The sequence below is a fragment of the Giraffa tippelskirchi genome, chromosome 9 (assembly GCF_054371585.1).
Source record: "Giraffa tippelskirchi isolate mGirTip1 chromosome 9, T2T-mGirTip1v1.2.pri, whole genome shotgun sequence".
Taxonomy (NCBI): domain Eukaryota; kingdom Metazoa; phylum Chordata; class Mammalia; order Artiodactyla; family Giraffidae; genus Giraffa; species Giraffa tippelskirchi.
This window is the reverse complement of record NC_137283.1, coordinates 86,941,117-86,958,897: the sequence shown is the minus strand read 5'-3', so window position 1 is coordinate 86,958,897 and position 17,781 is coordinate 86,941,117. Positions and strand designations below refer to the sequence as shown.

The window sequence follows — 17,781 nt, the reverse complement described above, 5'->3', positions numbered from 1 at the left end:
TACTCCATTTTTTAAAGTACTTAGCAGGTTGATCTTGTAGGGTATTTTGCTGAGTGAAATAGACAGAATGACAGATACTGTATGATGTCACTTAACGTGGGATTAAAAAATTCAGCAAACTGGTGAATATAAACAAAAAGAAGCAGACTCATAGATACAGAGAACAAACTAGTGATTACCGAGGGAGAGGAAAGGAGAGGGCCCAATATCAGGGTAGAGAGTTACGAGGAATAGGCTTAAAAGTAAGCTATAGGGTATATTATACAACACAGGGAATATAGCCAATATTTTATAGTAAGTGTAATTGGAGCACAGACTTTAAAAATTGTGAATCACTGTGTTTTGTAAACCTGTAACTTACATAATATTGTATAACAAATACACTTCACCTTTAAAAAATTGGGGCAAAAAGTACCTATTAGAAGGGGGAGGCCTTTTGGAGGGAGGTGATGATATTTCTGCCTTGGTTCTTTCTTATTTGTGGAGATTTTATCATGTTTTTCTAATCTCAAAAATATAGTCACTAAGGTTATTGCAGATGCTCTTTTCTGGCAGCTATCCATTTTTTCCTCATGAAACTTGGTTCATGTGATAGAGATTTGTCTACAGATTTCCCATGAACTTGGTTCACATGGTACAGATTTGTATAGTGAGGAAAACTGAGGTAAATCTGCTTATGTTTATCTTTTTCTAAAATATCTACATTGGAAACTTGGCCCAACTGTAGGATGAAAGTACCATGTTCCTGGATAGACAGATGGCAACTGTATAAGTAAATGGAATTAAGCTTGTATTTCCAACAGATTAATTTTTTAAAACTTTTCAGTAGTCTTCAAACTATATAATTATAAATCAAGAGTAAGATATTTTTTAGAGGACATGAAGAATAGCCACATTCATACTAAAGTGTCACTAATTATAAATTTCAAGTTTTGCTGCTGCTGCTGATGATTTAGTCGCTACGTCGTGTGCAACTGTTGCTACTCCATGGACTGTAGTCCACTGGGCTGTTCTGTCCATGGAATTCTCCAGGCAAGAATACTGGAGTGGGTTGCCATTGCCTTCTCCAGGGGATCTTCGCGACCCAGGAATCGAACCCAGGTCTCCTGCACTGCAGGCAGATTCTTTACCAACAGAGCTATGAGCGAAGCCCACAGTTTTGCTACTAGTATATAGATAAACATGCCATCAGCAGCCTAGCACAGAAATACATGTATGATAATTAAATCACAGTTTAATAGAATAGAGAAGGGTTAGTGAAAAGATTGGAGCAAATAGTTGATTATTTAGGGGAGAAAAAATATCTTTAGAGACTCACCTAGTAACATCTACTAAAACTGAATATGTTAAGGAGTTAAGTGAGAAATTTAACCGCAAAAACGTAAAAGAAAATTTAAGTGGATTTTTATTGTACTGTTGGCTGGTAGAAGAACCCTTCTAAAGCACTAGACCAACTTACAAAAGAAAAGAAAATATGGGATAAAATTGGCTGTGTAAACGTGTGAAGTTATGAGATGTCAAAGAATAGTATAATAAGAAAACCAAGTATATTGTGGAAAATGTTTCTGGATTTATAACTTGAGAAGTTGAAGTTGAGAGTACCTTGCTTAAAATCTCCGCACTGTCATGTTTGAATACAAGTCCATCAAACTTAAAGCCTAGTTTTTATTTCATTAAGGAATATGGATGGCATAGCTATTAAAATTCTTTTTATGAGGGAAAGCTCTGCAAAATTTTATGTAGTTGCTTTAGGTGGTAGAATTATATAAAGACAGTGTTCTTATTTTCTACATTAAGTATGCGTTAGTATTATGATTAAAGAAATAAATTAATTCTTGAAAAATACCTTGGTGTGAACTACAAAGAAATGACATGTGGGGAAATTTTATTTACCGAGGGTGTATGCGCAGAAGTAATAGTTAAGACCCTACTGGCTAGATATATCTAGTTATATACAGAGTTCTACCTGTTAATAACTTTAAGAAATTGTGGGTCTTTTGTTTATTTTGTTTAGTAATTAGTTCTAAATTGTGCACAGAGACTTTGTTTCACAGGCTGTTCTGAATGATTTGCTACAAATGGCACTTCTGACTTTTTGCTCCTTTTTTTCTCCATACTTCATACAAATGAATAACAGTGATTTCTGGAAATTTTATTTCACTTTACTTGTCCATTCACTCATAAAATTTGAATAAATATGTTTACCTATCCCTTTGCTTCCAAATTAAGTAAATTTAGCAGGACTGTTGAAAGGAAGGACAGTGTGGAGATACTTTGAATCTGTAATCTGTCCAATAAAGAAATCCATTTTTGTTTTATTCCTAAACCTAATTGTTTTTTTGTCGTGTAATTAATTTTATTAAGTCCACCAAATTCATAGCTTCTACTACGTGCCAGCCACCACCATCAGCTTTTAGACTAATCAAAGAACAAAACAGACAAAAAAATTATGCCTGTGTGGAGCTTATTATATTGTAGTGGGGGAAGACAGAAAATAAACAGTGAACATAATTAGCAAATAAAAGGTGATGATTGATGGAAAAAGAGCAGATACTAAGCTACATAGGGTCATCAGGAGTTATCAGTGGTGGTAGGGGATGGGTTGTAATTTTCAGTAGGTTGATCAGGTTAGGCTTCATTGAGAAGGTGACAGACATTTGAGGAAAGATACGAAGAAGGAAGCCAGGGAATTAGCCATATGGGGGGAGAGTGTTCTGGCCAGAGGGAATATCGGGTTCAAAGACCCCAAGTTAGGAGCATTACCTGATGTGTTGGAAGAATGGGGGTGATTAGAATGGTTGGAATAGATCAAGTAAAGGGATCAGAGAGATAATGGGACACAAGATTGTGCAGAGTCTTGGTAGGCTGATGTGTAATGAACTTGGTGTTTATTGTGAATCAAATGAAGAACATTGCAGTATTTTGAACACAGGAGTGATACTATAGGGCAGCTGGTTAGGTTGTTTTTAAAATTAAAAAATTTTAATTTAAAAGTAAAATTCACTTTTTACTGGAGGAGGTGGCATTTAAACTGGCCCTGAAGGGTAAGAAAGAATTTGCCAAGTGCAGAAGATAGAAATTTGCTTTGGCAGGCTTAATTTAAGACTATTTCCCATCACCATACTTGGAAACATAAATGTACTTTTAAACAAAAGTCATATGTTACTTGATTTAAGGTTAAGACTATAATAATGTCATATAAAGAACTTATTCCTTTGTGACCTCTTATATCTGCTTAACCATGCTCATTTTAAAAATTGATGTTATAGTTTAATAAAATTTAAGGAGTTCCTATAATCCAAGAGACATTTCCTTTTTACTCAGAAATCCAATTACTGTTAACAATTTCTTGAGAAAGTGAATGATTGCCATTTGCTTTTCTGCCATAAAACTGTAAATTTAATTGAACCATCTTGTGTTTCTTATTATTAACTAAGATTCACTTATATACTTTTTTATTTAAAAGGCACTACACTCAGTTGCAGGAAATAAGAATTAGGCAGAATTTCTGTCCTTAAGGTACTTAAGATCTGGTAGGAGAGACAAGACATTACCCAAATGGTGTAGTAAAAGAAAATGTGAGTTTATTGAACGGGAATCCTACCACATCTTCTCTATCTAATTGACCTGGTCAGACCTTCTTCAAATCCAACCTCCTCAGTTTACTGAAGCATACCTGTATTTTTCTCTCTAACCCCCTGTATCAAGTTTGAACCACCAGCTTATTACCTGGGAACTCTACATACTGTTTTCCCTGTATGTCGTATCTTTTAGTGCTGTTGTACAAGTTTGTAAATTGGTTGACAGCAAGGACTCTGGTACCCTTTCCCTTAGGATGCTGACATAGTAACATTAAAAATACTCAGTAGTTAATTGGCAGCCAAGCATAACATAAGGTGGTGTGAAATACAGTATTTCACTTAATGTTGTTTCTAAAAAGTTTTTCTTGAAGTGTTCACTGTAGGTAGCTTTTTGAAAGGGATGTTCTTTTTCTCAGTTGACCCTCAAAGTGAATATAAAGGTTTAATCCCAGTTTAGGTAGAAATTCAGTAAAAACTGTGTTTAAGAGAGTAGTAACATTTTCTCTTAAGGGAATTAGTTTTTGCTTTATCAACTCTGAAGTATAGTCTTCATTAAAAACCCATCTAAAAAATACTGACCTATATAAAAGTGCCTTATCATCATTAAAATAATAGTTTTGGTATCGTAGTTACCTCCAAAGATCATGTTTTTGTACCTGAACAGTGATAGAGATTTTAAGAAAATTTGACATTTTAAGAATTTTGTAAATTTGGGGTGGAGAGAATTAAACTGTATTGGTAACACAGTACGGTCAACATCTGTGCTATATGTCATCGCTTATTTTTCTATAAAACAGACAATAAGTGAGATCTTCAGTGTTTGGATAAGATCATTTGAGTTCTCATTTGGCAAGACAGTTGATGTCTGTGGTTTTGTGTGATCTTGACTTCAAATCGGTTGGAGCTAAAGTGCAGGTGGTTGTCTTTCACCAGGCCATTTCTGTGCATAAGGCAAAATATATCAAGGTTTATTAGAAACTTAATCAAATCACTGTTACTGTATAACTATTTTCAGCCTAAATATACTAATTAACAACTTTCAACAGTTTGTCTTAGATAGCACAGATGTTGAAATAGATTGTATCCTAGAACTTGTCCTCTAACAGCAGGAGATACACTCTTATCAGAATATAAAATAATTGATGTAGGAAAAGATCATGTAAGCACAATGTAGTTATTCCTTAAATTATATTTTATTGCTTTAGAACTTGCAAAGTATTCTTATACATACCTTCTCGCCAGTCCCCAGTATTTTCTTTTTTGCTTGTAAATGTAGTGTAAGTCAAACATTTATTTTATGTGAATAAGATAATAAGCACTGAGATTCTTTATGATACACCTGAGAGATTTATATTTCATAAACTTTAGGGCATAATTGTAGCCTCTAAACTGGAGTTAAATATTGATAATATCACTACTTTGTATATATTTAATTTGGGGGTGGGGGGGGACTAAATTTAAATATGAGAAACTGCAGTGCTTATTATCCAAAGTAGATGGCAGTCACAGTCAGAACAAAAAAAGCCTTGTATTAACAGGTGATCTGCAGGTGAAAATGCGCCTGCAGACCAGTCAGCATGTATTTATTGAGCACGTTCTTTGTTTATAATTCTTTCATAATTATTGGTATAGAAAACAAAGAACAGTAGAAAGTTAAATGGGAAAGGGAAATCTTCGGCCAAATTCAACATATCAGGCTTTGGAGCAGGAGATAAATTTTGTTCATATATTGAAAGATGGTTAAAATGGGCGAGGTGAAAAAAGCAGGCTGTAGGTTCTAGAAAAGAAATCATTGTACAGGTCTTCGGCAGGATTCCCAGTTTGTTTATTTTTTAAAATTTATTTATTTTATTTATTTTTGGCTGTGCTGGGTCTTCATTACTACCCTCGGGCTTTCTCCAGTTGCGGAGAGCGGGGGTTACTCTATTGTGGCACGTGGGCTTTTCATTGCTGTGACTTCTCTGGCTGGGGAGCATGGGCTCTAGGCACTGGCTTCAGCAGCTGTGGTGCAAGGACTTGGTTGCCCTGCTGCATGTGGAATCGTCCCAGGCCAGGGATCAAATCTATGTCCCCTGCAGTGGCAGGCGGATTCTTAACCACTGGACAACCAGGGAAGCCCTTAATTATTATTATTATTATTATCATTTTTAATAATGCAACAAGTTATTCTTCTGTCTTCATTTGTTGCAAAGTTTTTAGAAGTGTCATTCAGCGTGTCATATTTAGAATGTTTAAGAATTGCTGTTTGTTGAAAAGTAAAAAGCACTGGATCCAGTTTTAACTGCTTTTATGAGAAAATCTATCTCATAGGAGACTTTTAAAGAAATTATGTCATATAAAGTCATTCTGGGTTTTAAAGAGCACTAGACAGAGAATAGAGAGTAAAGAAGCCTGAGTTTTAATCCTAGCATCATGACTGACTGTGACTTTAGGCAGGTTATTTAACTGGATTTTCTTGTTTGTAAAGTGAAGATAATAGTGCTTTTGACTTATTTCAGGTAAAATAATGGGCTTTACTGACTATTTTGAAGACTTTTAACTAGGAGTCATATGCATTAGAAAGCATATTTATTTTTACCAACATGTGAGAAATTGAAATATGTGAATTCTTAAAAGGATAATTAAGAAAATTAATTTCTGAATTATACTTATTCCTCTCCTTTTTCTTGGTAGCGGATACTTTGTTTTCAAGGAAGCTGAATGGAAAATACAGACTTGAGCGCCTGGTTCCAACTGCAGTGTATCAGCACATGAAAATGCATAAAAGGATTCTTGGACACTTGTCGTCTGTGTACTGTGTAACTTTTGATCGAACTGGCAGACGGATATTTACTGTGAGTAGTTTTTAAAGTATTATGTTAATTCATATATGAGGTTACAGAAATGTTGCATATAGCTGAACTTTGAAATAAAACCTTTGTTTTTTCTTTTAATTTGAAAAACTAGAAATTCACATAAAACAGCTTACTGTAACAAAAGGTTGCTTAAATTTGGACTTTGAGTTTGGAATGTTTTTGAAAGACATGTTGTAACACAGTTACATTATTGTCCTCATGGATAAGTGTAATTCCCAGCATTATATCAGATAATGCAGTTGACATTTTGTAAAATGTCATACAGTAGTTTTAATTCTAAACCTAAGGGCATTTTATCCAAAGTGTATTATTAAGCACATTCGAGTCTGAGAAATGGCCCTTAAAGTGGTGATAGAAAAAAGTCCGAGCATATGTAAGCTTATTACCTTTTTTATCTTTAGGACCTCACCCTTCAGTATATCTGGCGTTCAAAGAATCTCTTTGGGTTTGTTTGTTACTGTTTTCTTTTAACTTGTTGAATGGAGAAAAGCAGAGCTTTTCATCTTTTAAGTGAGAAAATTGCTTTTGGAAATATTTCAATTTCTTTTTAGGTGCCTTAAGTATTATATCCACTAAGGGTAACACTTACTACACTACTGTGGTTGTACTTATAATTAAATGTTACTTACGTTAAATACTGGGCTGAAGGTATGCACTTATTCACAGGGTTCCTGTGGGAAACTGAAGTTAACATGAAAATTCCTATCTCTGTCTTTGAAGAGAGCAGCTGCGAATTTTATACAGTCACAACAATTATAGATTCCTCTTTTAAGTAGATATGCTTGTAAACTGAGATTTATTTATATCTACTTTTTCTCCTTTACCCATACACTCAGTCATCTGTATAAAACAGCTAAATGGCAGGATGTGGGAAAGGATTTCCATACTTATCTTTTTCCTGGTGCTAGAATCCTCTTCAGGCATTTGCAGATCATTTTGTATATATTAGTATTCTCCCTTTCACTTCCTCTTTTATGTCTGCTGTTCTTTATGAAGCAGAATGAAAGTGAAATTTTCAAAATTTTCTGACAGGTTGGGACAGTTATCCCTATATTTGCTGAAGTCCTTGATATACCTGCAACAGTAACTTGCTCTCAAATGGTAATGGAAAATTATTTTTAGAGTCAAGTTCAACATATTATTATTTAAATTTAGCTCTCAAAACATGGTAAATTTGGCATTTCTAATGTTAGAAGGATTCTTTCAAAAATAATAATAAATTGAAAGAATGAGAAAGAAGCATTACGTTGTGTTTGTATTTCATTTTGGCATTAAGTTATGTCATGTAGTGAGATTATAAAAAATATCTATAACTTCTTAATTTTTTGATGTCTGTAAAGGAATTCTTTGAAATTGAGAGGGTTATTTGTCATACTTTATGAAGCATTGTCTGTGTGTTGATTTAAATTAGACACACAATCTCTTATACTTTTTTGAGGGAAAAATCCAGTGAATAATACGCTGTTGGCTGTCTTACGGTAGTAGAATAGTAGGCATAGGGCTGGGAGAGCACGCTGAACCTAGGTTTAATGAACTTCTAAGAACCATGGGTCAAATCCAGCCCACCTCCTGGTTTTGTAAATAAAGTTTTATTCAAACACAGACTCGTTCAGTTGTTTACATTGTCTGGTTGCTTTTGTACCACAACATGGAGTTGGGTAGCTATGACAGACTGTATTGCCTACAAAGCCTAAGTTAATTGTTATCTGGCCCTGTACAGAAAAAAAAACAACACTGCAGCCCTTGTTCTAAAAACTTAATTACTAGTTTTAAGAGCATTTGATTTTGGGGGAATAAGAATGATAATGTTAAGAGGAAGCTATTTTCTGATTGTTTTCCTTTAATTGAAGATACATAAATAAAGGGAAGACAATTATCACTGTACTATTTTACGTGGTCTTATCAAGAATCTAAAAATGTTGATGTTTTATGTATGTGATACAATTTTCTAATTGTGCCAAACTTACAGTCTCATTTGTGATTTTTTACTGGTGATTTGCAGTGACAAATTCCAAAATGTTACCTTGTGGTAAATATCAAAATACGAGATTATTGTTCTTTAAAATTTCTTTGTATTTTTATCTTATTATCATTTCAGGTGGAGTTAGAGAACATATTTGTCCACTATTCATTCACATTCCTTTGTTCCCCTGGAAGCACACTAGCCACTAACTAATGCTTTGAAATCCAGTCTTAAGGCAAATAGGATAAGACTTCAGGACAGTAGGTTTTGACTGAACAATGAAAGGTGCCTGTGAGGGAGTGGCACACTGTGGTTACTTCCTAGAATAACAATTCAGTAATGGACGACTCAGTGTTTCCCTCTTATGTATTTAGTATCTTAAGACTTTGTAGACTTATCGTTAACTTCTAGTATTAGATGTATTTGAAAACTTTGCAAAGGACGCAGCAATTCCAAGGGACTTTTGAGTCCTTTTGGGCAGGCACAACTAGAGGCAGTGTAGTCCTGTGGTTAAGAGCGTCATCTTCAGCATTAGGGGACGCAGTACAGCTCACAGCATTACCATGCCCTAGCAGTGCAGTTTACAAAGACTCCCTCACCCTTTTCATCTACAGTGTTCTCAGCTCTTTAAAAAAAAGTAGGGAAATAGATAACACTAGTAAAATAGATAATAGTAGTACCAATCCCACAGGATTTTTTCTGGGATTACATGAAATGATGTATGTAATTACCGTAGAACAGGATACACAGGAAGCAGTCAAGTCTAACTTGCTGCTTTTAATTTTATAGATAGATTTAAATAAATTGTATACATTTTATTTTCTTATCTAAAATCTTTTTTTATAAATGCTATACAAGATTGAAACTGAAATCATTGTGATTGATAAGTGAAATTCTATGTTAGGAAAATTATCCAGTATTTTGTACTGGAATATTTTAATAATGGATGTTTCCCAGTGGAATAATGAGAAGAGCCCACGGAGGGAGTTCATGTAATCGCCAAGTCTGACTGTTTGCTAATTTTCTCTCTTTCTTAGTTTTCTAAATCTGTTTACTTGGTTTCAGAATCATTGTGTCAAATAATATTTACCAAAGAAAAACAGTTAATTAATTCTCTCAGGAGTAAGCCATTCACTCCTAAATGTATGTTGAGGACCATGTAAAAAGATTTCGTTTTTCAAAAACATAAAGTATATCTCTTCAAATTAAGGCAAAAGAGCATTAACTGTTTCCATAAACTCAATCTTTTGTAGTAAGTACTATGAGTTTATTCACTGCTTTAATGAACTTTGGTCTTTTAGGAGAGATACACTGTTCTAAACACTTAGGATATTGAAATGACAGATACAGTTATTTGTTGAGAGTTCATAGATGATCAACAACACAGTGTTGATGTGATGTGATGAGAAGCTTGATAGAGGCAGCACAAAATGCTGAGGTACCGTAGGAGAGAGGTACCTACTTCAGGGTGTGGTAGGAGACGGTAAGGGAAACTGCCTTGAGAAGTGGCACTTGCAGCTGAGCCAAGCTGGATATTTCACAGTTTAGGGAAAGGCATTTACAATCATTGGAAGACTGTAACATGCAATTGTGTATTATTTGACATGGCGAAGAATACATATAGACCACTGTTAAACAAGAGTTAGAGGTGTTGTCAGAGGACCAAGGCAAGATTCTTTTCTGACATTTGAAGGGGGTTCTTCCCTGAAGCCATGGAACAAAAATGATGGCTTTAGAGGAGTGAGTAGAATTATCTTTTTAATGATCTTTTGAGCATTTTGTAGAGGATGAATTAAAGCTAAGTCTATATCCAGAGGTATTGGTAAAAAGGTTCTAGGAGTGATCCATGAGAGTCACAGTGGAAGTAAGGATGGAATTAATAGATTAAAAATAGAACTAGGATTTAAGAGGTTCATTTGCATGTGGTGAGGAATTGAGAGGCAATAATATGAAATGACATGTGTTTTAACTTGTGCAACTGGTTAGAAAGCCATGTCATTGCCTGTGGTAGGGATTTAAGTGGAGAAGTTTGTGAAGGTTGGGACATGTTGAATTTGAGATCCACACATAAATTGCCAAGTTGAAATGCTCAACAGGCGCTGGGAGTGCCGGAGAGAAATCTAGGCTAGAAGATTCAAGTTGGGAAGCATTGAGTATGGAAGTTGATCATTTTACCTCATGTATGTAATGTGAGAAGTCTGAGTCTTCAACTTTAAAGCAAACTAGCAAGAAGAGAGGAGTCAGTTATTTAAACTGAGAAAGAGCTGCCTAAGAGGCCACAGGAGAAAAAAGATGTGGTGTCTTAAAAGCCAGAAGATTTGATTTTACTAAAGATAGAAACCTAAAGTAAAATTAGAACTGAAAGGCATCTTTTGGATTTGGCAAGGCCATTAGTGACCTTAAGGAAAAAAATCTTTTTTTATTTGTTTTAAGTTTTAGGGAAAGGAGTGAGATTGCAGTACACTAAGGAAAGATTGGGAATTGAAAATTTAAAGAGACAGTATAGAGTAATCTTTCAAAAAGCTTGACAGTGAAAAAAATAGGCTGTTTTCTGAATGTGGTGTACTACCACTGGGCATACTTGTATTGTATTGTCCTCTGTTGCAGTGAATTTGTTTACGGGTCTGTCTCTCTTAAGCTGTGAACTTCCTGACAGCAAAGCCTTTCTCAAAACTTTTTAGATCTCTAGTGCCTTACATTGTATCTGGTGTATACAGTAGGCATATGACAAAAAAGAAAGATGAATGAATGAACCAGTCAGAGATACAGAAGTGCATAATGTCCTTTCTTGTACGAAACTTCTGTTAAGGAAGATACATATATAAAAATGTCCGTGAGATGAATTCTCTCCTCCTACTGTGCTTCATTTACCCTAGTCTTTTTCTGTGTTTCAAACTTGCAAAGCGCATTTATGTCTTAAAGCCTTTGTACTCTCTGTTCCCTTATTGCTGTGGCTTAATTTGTTTTTTTAGCAGCTCTGGTCAAACACTGCGTATATGAGATTTTTCACTGACTGTCTTCCCTCCTCATATTGTATCATTGTCTGTCATATTACCTTACTGTGTTTTTCTTATAATATCTATCACTGTCTGAAATTCTTAATTTTTAAAATTAGCTTTAATAATATTTTCTTACTAAAGAAGCTCCGTGAGGACGGGTAGGGCCTTGACTGAGTTATTTATGACCACTGACTAAAGTAGGCATCCTTGAGTCTACACTGATGTAAATTTGTAAATAATTAAGTGAGGAAAAAGGGAAAACCCTTATTTACGGTAGAATGCCAACTGATAGTTATAGAAAGAATGCTGGTTTGGCAGCTATCATAGTGGTGGTTGATTCATTTGTGTGTCATCGATGGAGGGTAGATTGGTTGATACTGGTTTGAAGATCTTGGGATAATCTTATGTTCCCACAAGATACTAATTTAATTAAAGGGGGGGAAATTAGCACTTTCCAGGGGGAAAATGAGGGAAACACTTGACTTGACAAAGTTACTAACTTCAGTAGTGGTGAGATGGGGGTTGACATTGCATATCCTCTGAAGTGGTACATTGAGGAAAACACAGCATCTTGTCTGTGGAATTCCTACCAAGACAGTATGATCTGACAGAATATAAAGTCTGGGTTCTTCATAAACTTCTAAGGGCATGAAACAGAGAGAAAGCCTCAGGAAATACTCCAGATTGAAGAGATTGAAGTGACAATATAGCACACGTTGCTATATGGGACCCTAGGCCAAAAAAGAAAAGGGAACAGTGTCAGGATAGTTGACAGAATTTGAATGGGGCCTGTGGATTGGATGGCGTTTTTATCAGTATTAACTTCTCCAGTGTAGGGAGATGTGTGTCCTTGTTTTAGAGGAATGCACACTGGGATATTTAGAGGTGATGGGGCATCAAGTCTGTAGGTGTATTATGTGGAGAGAAAGGACAGAAAGGTGGTGATGGAGCAAATGCAGTGAATTGTTAATAGTTGATGTGTCTGGGTGATGGAAGACATTGGTACTGCTCTTGAAATTCCCATAAGTTTGAAATGCAGAATTGCTTTTTCAAAGTACTTGGAAGGTAGTGTAGGGATGATACTATATATTCAGTAAGTTTGGTAATAATGGAAGGGGGAGCTAGAATACGGTAATTTATAAGGTAAATTTTTGCAAACAGGGTCGGGGTAAGGAACTAGGAAAGCAGATGTAAGAGGAGATAACTGATGTGCAGTGGTCTTTATGGAGGATAGATAAGTGAATAAATAGATTAAGAGCAGTTTATGTGGACTATTTAGAAAGATAATTAGGTTTACAATGAACAGATTCTGCTTTTCAAAGTGAAATATTTTACATGATGAAGAGTGTTGGTTAGGGAATGAGACTGAGTTCTAGAGATGAGTGATAAAACCTGGTAATAGGGAAAGAGTGATGAATAGGGGCAGAAAAGGATTGCTGATTAGCCTTAGCCATCCAAATAAACAGGAGCTGTGAACTTGCAGTGCTGCAGAATTAGTGTGCTTGTCTTCTTTTCCATAATGGTATGTGGCATCTGGGAGCAGGGTAAGAGCAAATGATGATTATGTTGATAAAAGGTTAGTCAGTGGTGGTTTAGATAGACAAGGAGTAAGAAAATTCAGCCTATGTTGAGATGATTGACTCTAAAGTTTAGGGTAATTTGGAAGGGAAATGAAATACAGGTCTGATGAATTGGTAAGAAAATCATGGCCTCTTCTAGTAAATACACTGAACTAAATTTAAAGTATAAGCAGTTTTTAGCTGCCCAAGTAAGTGAATTGTTATTCAGATAAATAAAAGACTACTATGCAGATGGTGATTGCAGCCATGAAATTAAAAGACGCTTACTCCTTGGAAGGAAAGTTATGACCAACCTAGACAACATATTAAAAAGCAGAGGCATTACTTTGCCAACAAAGGTCCATCTAGTCAAGGCTATGGTTTTTCCAGTAGTCATGTATGGATGTGAGAGTTGGACTATAAAGAAAGCTGAGCGCTGAAGAATTGATGCTTTTGAACTGTGATGTTGGAGAAGACTCTTGAGAGTCCCTTGGACTGCAAGGAGATCCAACCAGTCCATCCTAAAGGAGATCAGTCCTGGGTGTTCATTGGAAGGACTGATGTTGAAGCTGAAACTCCAATACTTTGGCCACCTGATGTGAAGAGCTGACTCATTGGAAAAGACCCTGATGCTGGAAAAGATTGAGGGCAGGAGAAGAAGGGGACGACAGAGGATGAGATGGTTGGATGGCATCACCGACTCGATGGACACGGGTTTGGGTAGACTCCAGGAGTTGGGTGATGGACAGGGAGGCCTGGCGTGCTGTGGTTCATGGAGTTGCAAAGAGTCGGACACGACTGAGTGACTGAACTGAACTGAACTTCCCTGGTGGTTCAGATGGTAAAGAATCCTCCTGCAATGTGGGAGACCTGGGTTCTACCTGTGGGTTGGGAAGATCCCCTGAAGGAGGGCATGGCAACCCACTCCAGTATTCTTGCCTGGAGAATCCCCATGGACGGAGGAGCCTGCTGGGTTACAGTGTGTGGGGTTGCAAAGAGTCAGATACAACTGAGCGACTAAGCTCACAAATTTTTTTTCGCTTGAAAAAAAAATGACATTATAGTATGCATAACCATATCCATGATGTTTTTAACATTTAATTCTGTTTGTTCTGATGACATCAAGAGGTGAAATCTGACTCATAAGCTATGTAGCAGTAGCAAGAGAAATTAGAATTCTCTTTGTTGATTCTGCCAAGGACTGCCAAATTCTCCAAGGTACTATAAGTTTAAGAATCATGAAGATCATGCCAGAGCAGTAATTGTTGGTTGGTTTGTTCAATTGATGCTTCTCTTTTAGCAGGGAAAAGTTTACAGGTCTACTTGTTAACTCTAAGGTTGTCTGAGCACAATTAACCTGCTGTACTGTTGCCCAAGTGTGTGTGGTTTTCTCCTCGTAGAGGTCAACAGTTCTTTGTCATTTACTGTTCCATGTTGTCAAGTACTTTTCTTCATCACTGAATAGTTCATATAATTGTTACAGCTATTTTCTAGGTTTCAGTTTAAATAAATGTCTACATATATACTTAAATAGTTCAATTAAGACCTTTAAAACTTGTCTTCCAGAAACTTGAAAGTTGACTTTAGATTCTACTTTAGTTTTTACATAGAATATAAATGATCAATGACCTTGTACCTGAAGTTGTTGCGTAAAGCTTTCCTATCAGTAAGTAGGACATTTTTTGTAGATTTTAAGATGAATTTTAATATCCAAGTGCTCAACAAAGTAGAAAGCCATGTCACAGATCTGTGGAATTTTTCTTGACCAGAATACAAAAGCAAATGTATATAGATATTGCTTTTGTATATACATATTTAATTCCTGGGCTTTAAATATGAAGAATGTCAGTATTCATTTTTATTTATGGAGAATGTTAGCACTCATTCTTATTTATCTGAAATTTGTCTCTCACACTTTTTATTTTGATGAAACTTTGTAGTTTCCAAAAGTGATTCACAGAATAGGGACTTCTTTGGGATAGACTTAAGAAGGGAAGGGGGGGGTAGGTGATTACCTGCTGTGTAAGAGATCCAGTTAAATTCTAGAAGGAAAGGTCATTGGTGCCACCATTTTCATAGTCTGCTTAAAAGATTAAAGAAACAATGATTCCAGAGTAAATGTCTGATTCAATTTCCTTCCTCTGCCCTAAGCTACAGAGCATGTTGATAGTTTTTAAAGGCACTTGGCTTTATCACTTGGTTGTGTGGCTTTAAGTGTGACTATGGAAAAAGAAAATTTATGGGGTACTTTAAATTCATAAGTCTAAGTTCCACCCTTTATCAAGTCTTTTTACAAGTGATATCTGCACTGTTTTTTCAGAATAGAGTAAAGTTACTTTTTCAGCTTTCTTGGCATTATCTTTGCATTGACAGGATATCTTGACATGTAAGAGAAAACAGTGTAAATTTGATATGTCTCATTTTATTTGGGGATTTATGTAAGCTAAAGCTACATGTTCTTTTTGATATCTTTATACTCAGTAAACAGATAAATGATAAACGTGTCATTTATCTATATTATCATGATAACACATTATGTTACTATTAACACATACTAATGAACACTCTTTCATGGTAATTATGACAATTTTACATTATTGAAAAGTGAAACTAATGATCCATTGCTACCTTTTATGTTTGCTTGGCATTGACCACTAGCATAATACTATAATTTGATTTAAAAATGAATTCCACAAAAGCATCTTCAGTTTTCACCAGCTCATATATTTCTTAAAACTTGTGGTTAAAATATAGTAACCATGTCTTGTCTGCTTAAAATTCTTCATTAACTTCCCTTGCCAGGTTAAATTCAAACTCCTTAACAGGCATTTAAAACTCTACCCTCTATGATCTTCCTCAGATAAAATCTTTGCAGCTTGATTTTTGTTTTTAATTTCCAACTTACACTTCATACTCCCAGCTTTTCCCACTACCTTGCCAAATCCTCAGTCCTAGCAGCAGTATCTATGATTACTGAAAATAAGCGTCTACTACTTTTTCCCCTGGGCATTAGAACTTTGTTTAAAAACCTTGTCAGTTCAGGTTTTTTTCTAAAATCATGTTGTCTAATTTTAACTGGAAGTTCACTGTTGCTTCCAGTATTTTTCCCTTCACTGTTGCTTCCAGTATTTTTCCCTTATTGCTTATAAGATTCTGCCACATTTTAAAACTTTTCTCACTTTTTTTGGTTCCTTCTTTTGTTTCCCCCTTCTCCACTTTTGGGGAATAATCCTCAGATAGTTGTCTTGGTACTGAGGTTAGAATCATCTAATTTCTTTGCTGCTTGCTTTACAGTTGCCATGTCCGCCATAACTCTTCCTCTTCCATGAGGCCTAAGAGCCCATGTGTCCTTCCTACCAAGGCCGACTCCTGTGTCTGCTTTCCAACTCTGTTTCCTTTCACCATTTAAGTGACATTACTTTTACTTTCATGTCTGTAACTCTTTATAACGTTTTGATTGAAAGACTATAATGTTCTATTCTTTGGTTTATTATAGACTTTACTAACATTTGACGTAGGCTTCTGTAAAGAATGATCATCTGTTCAAGTTCTGCTTTACAGTTTGGTCTTTTTATAAGGAATAGTTTTATCAGTTTTTTATTCTTTCACATGCAACTTAAACACATTTATGGTGCTTTTAAGGATATTTTCCTGGTAAATTTGATTTTTCTTCTTGTCTGCACTCCTTTTCAGCAATTATGTGTACTTGTATTTCTGATGGGCTTCCTTTGTGGCTCAGCTGGCAAAGAATCCACCTACAAGGTGGGAGACCTGGGTTCAATCCCTGTGTTTCTGATAGTCATTTTAAAAGAACTTAGTTGAATTTGTCGGATCATATTAGTTTTCACATTCACATAAAAATAGATGATCACAAATAATGATTCATGAGATAGAAATTGCCTGAGGATGCTTTAGGATTTTGTTTGAAATTCTGCCAGGAGTTCTGGGGATCGGGGGTGAGGGTTGGGACAGTGTACTACTTTATATCATAGAAGAGGATAGTGAAGAGAGATTTCCCTGAAAGTAAGATGAAAACTTTCTCTCCTGTAATTTAATGGAAGAAAAGAAAGGTTAATTGGGATAATACACACTAAAGCAAATAGTGTACAGTGTTTTTTTGGGGGGAGGGTTGGTATTGGGGGGGTTTGTATGTGTCAAAGCAGAATTATAAAATAAGATTAGTGAACTTAATACATTCATAATATAGTGGGACTTTCTATTCAGTTTTATTTGGTGAAAAGTCACTGGAAGCTGACTTTTAGATAACAGGTTGCCCCCTGTCCTTTTCATAAAAGCTGGCATTTTGGTCAAAAAGACGTGTGTGTTTCTCTGTTTGTTTGTTTTCTGTTTGTTAACATAAAAGATTATCTCAAAAGATCTTCAACAGAATAATAAGCAGACTTATTCAGATACATAAGAAATAATGAGATGACGTGATTTTATTCTTTGTGTACATTCTACCTGTGTTGGCATACTTAAAATTTTATTTTTGTTGTGAATGTAGGTCAGAGTCAAATAGTGCCTTAGTTTTTAGAAGCAGATACTTCTTGTGTCCTTGTTGTTGTAGATCCTCTAAGTACTTTCTAATGTCAGATAAAATTGTGTGCGTGTGGATTTTTTAACAAATTAAATTGGAATATTTGTAAAGAGTTCTAACCTACAACCTTTGAAATCTTCTAATTTCGAATCTGGGGAATGGATATATGAGGTTAACGGTAATATATTGTACTGTTTGTGTATTTAAAACTTTTTAATAGTAAAAACTAGGGGGGATATAGGGAGAGGTTGGTAAAAGAGTAAACTTTGAACTATAAGATAAATAAG

The 17,781-nt window shown here is 35.4% G+C and overlaps 1 protein-coding gene across 4 annotated transcripts in view; it reads left to right on the top strand.

Moving 5' to 3' along the window:
• PHIP (PHIP subunit of CUL4-Ring ligase complex) overlaps positions 1 to 17,781 on the top strand; it is a 143,925-nt gene that overhangs the window by 30,007 nt on the left and 96,137 nt on the right. For all 4 annotated transcript variants that reach the window (XM_081530386.1, XM_081530388.1, XM_081530387.1 and 1 more), the window contains exon 7: positions 6,255 to 6,415. In XM_081530386.1, coding sequence (XP_081386512.1) covers positions 6,255 to 6,415 — 161 coding nt within the window. The remainder of the gene's footprint in view (positions 1 to 6,254; positions 6,416 to 17,781) is intronic.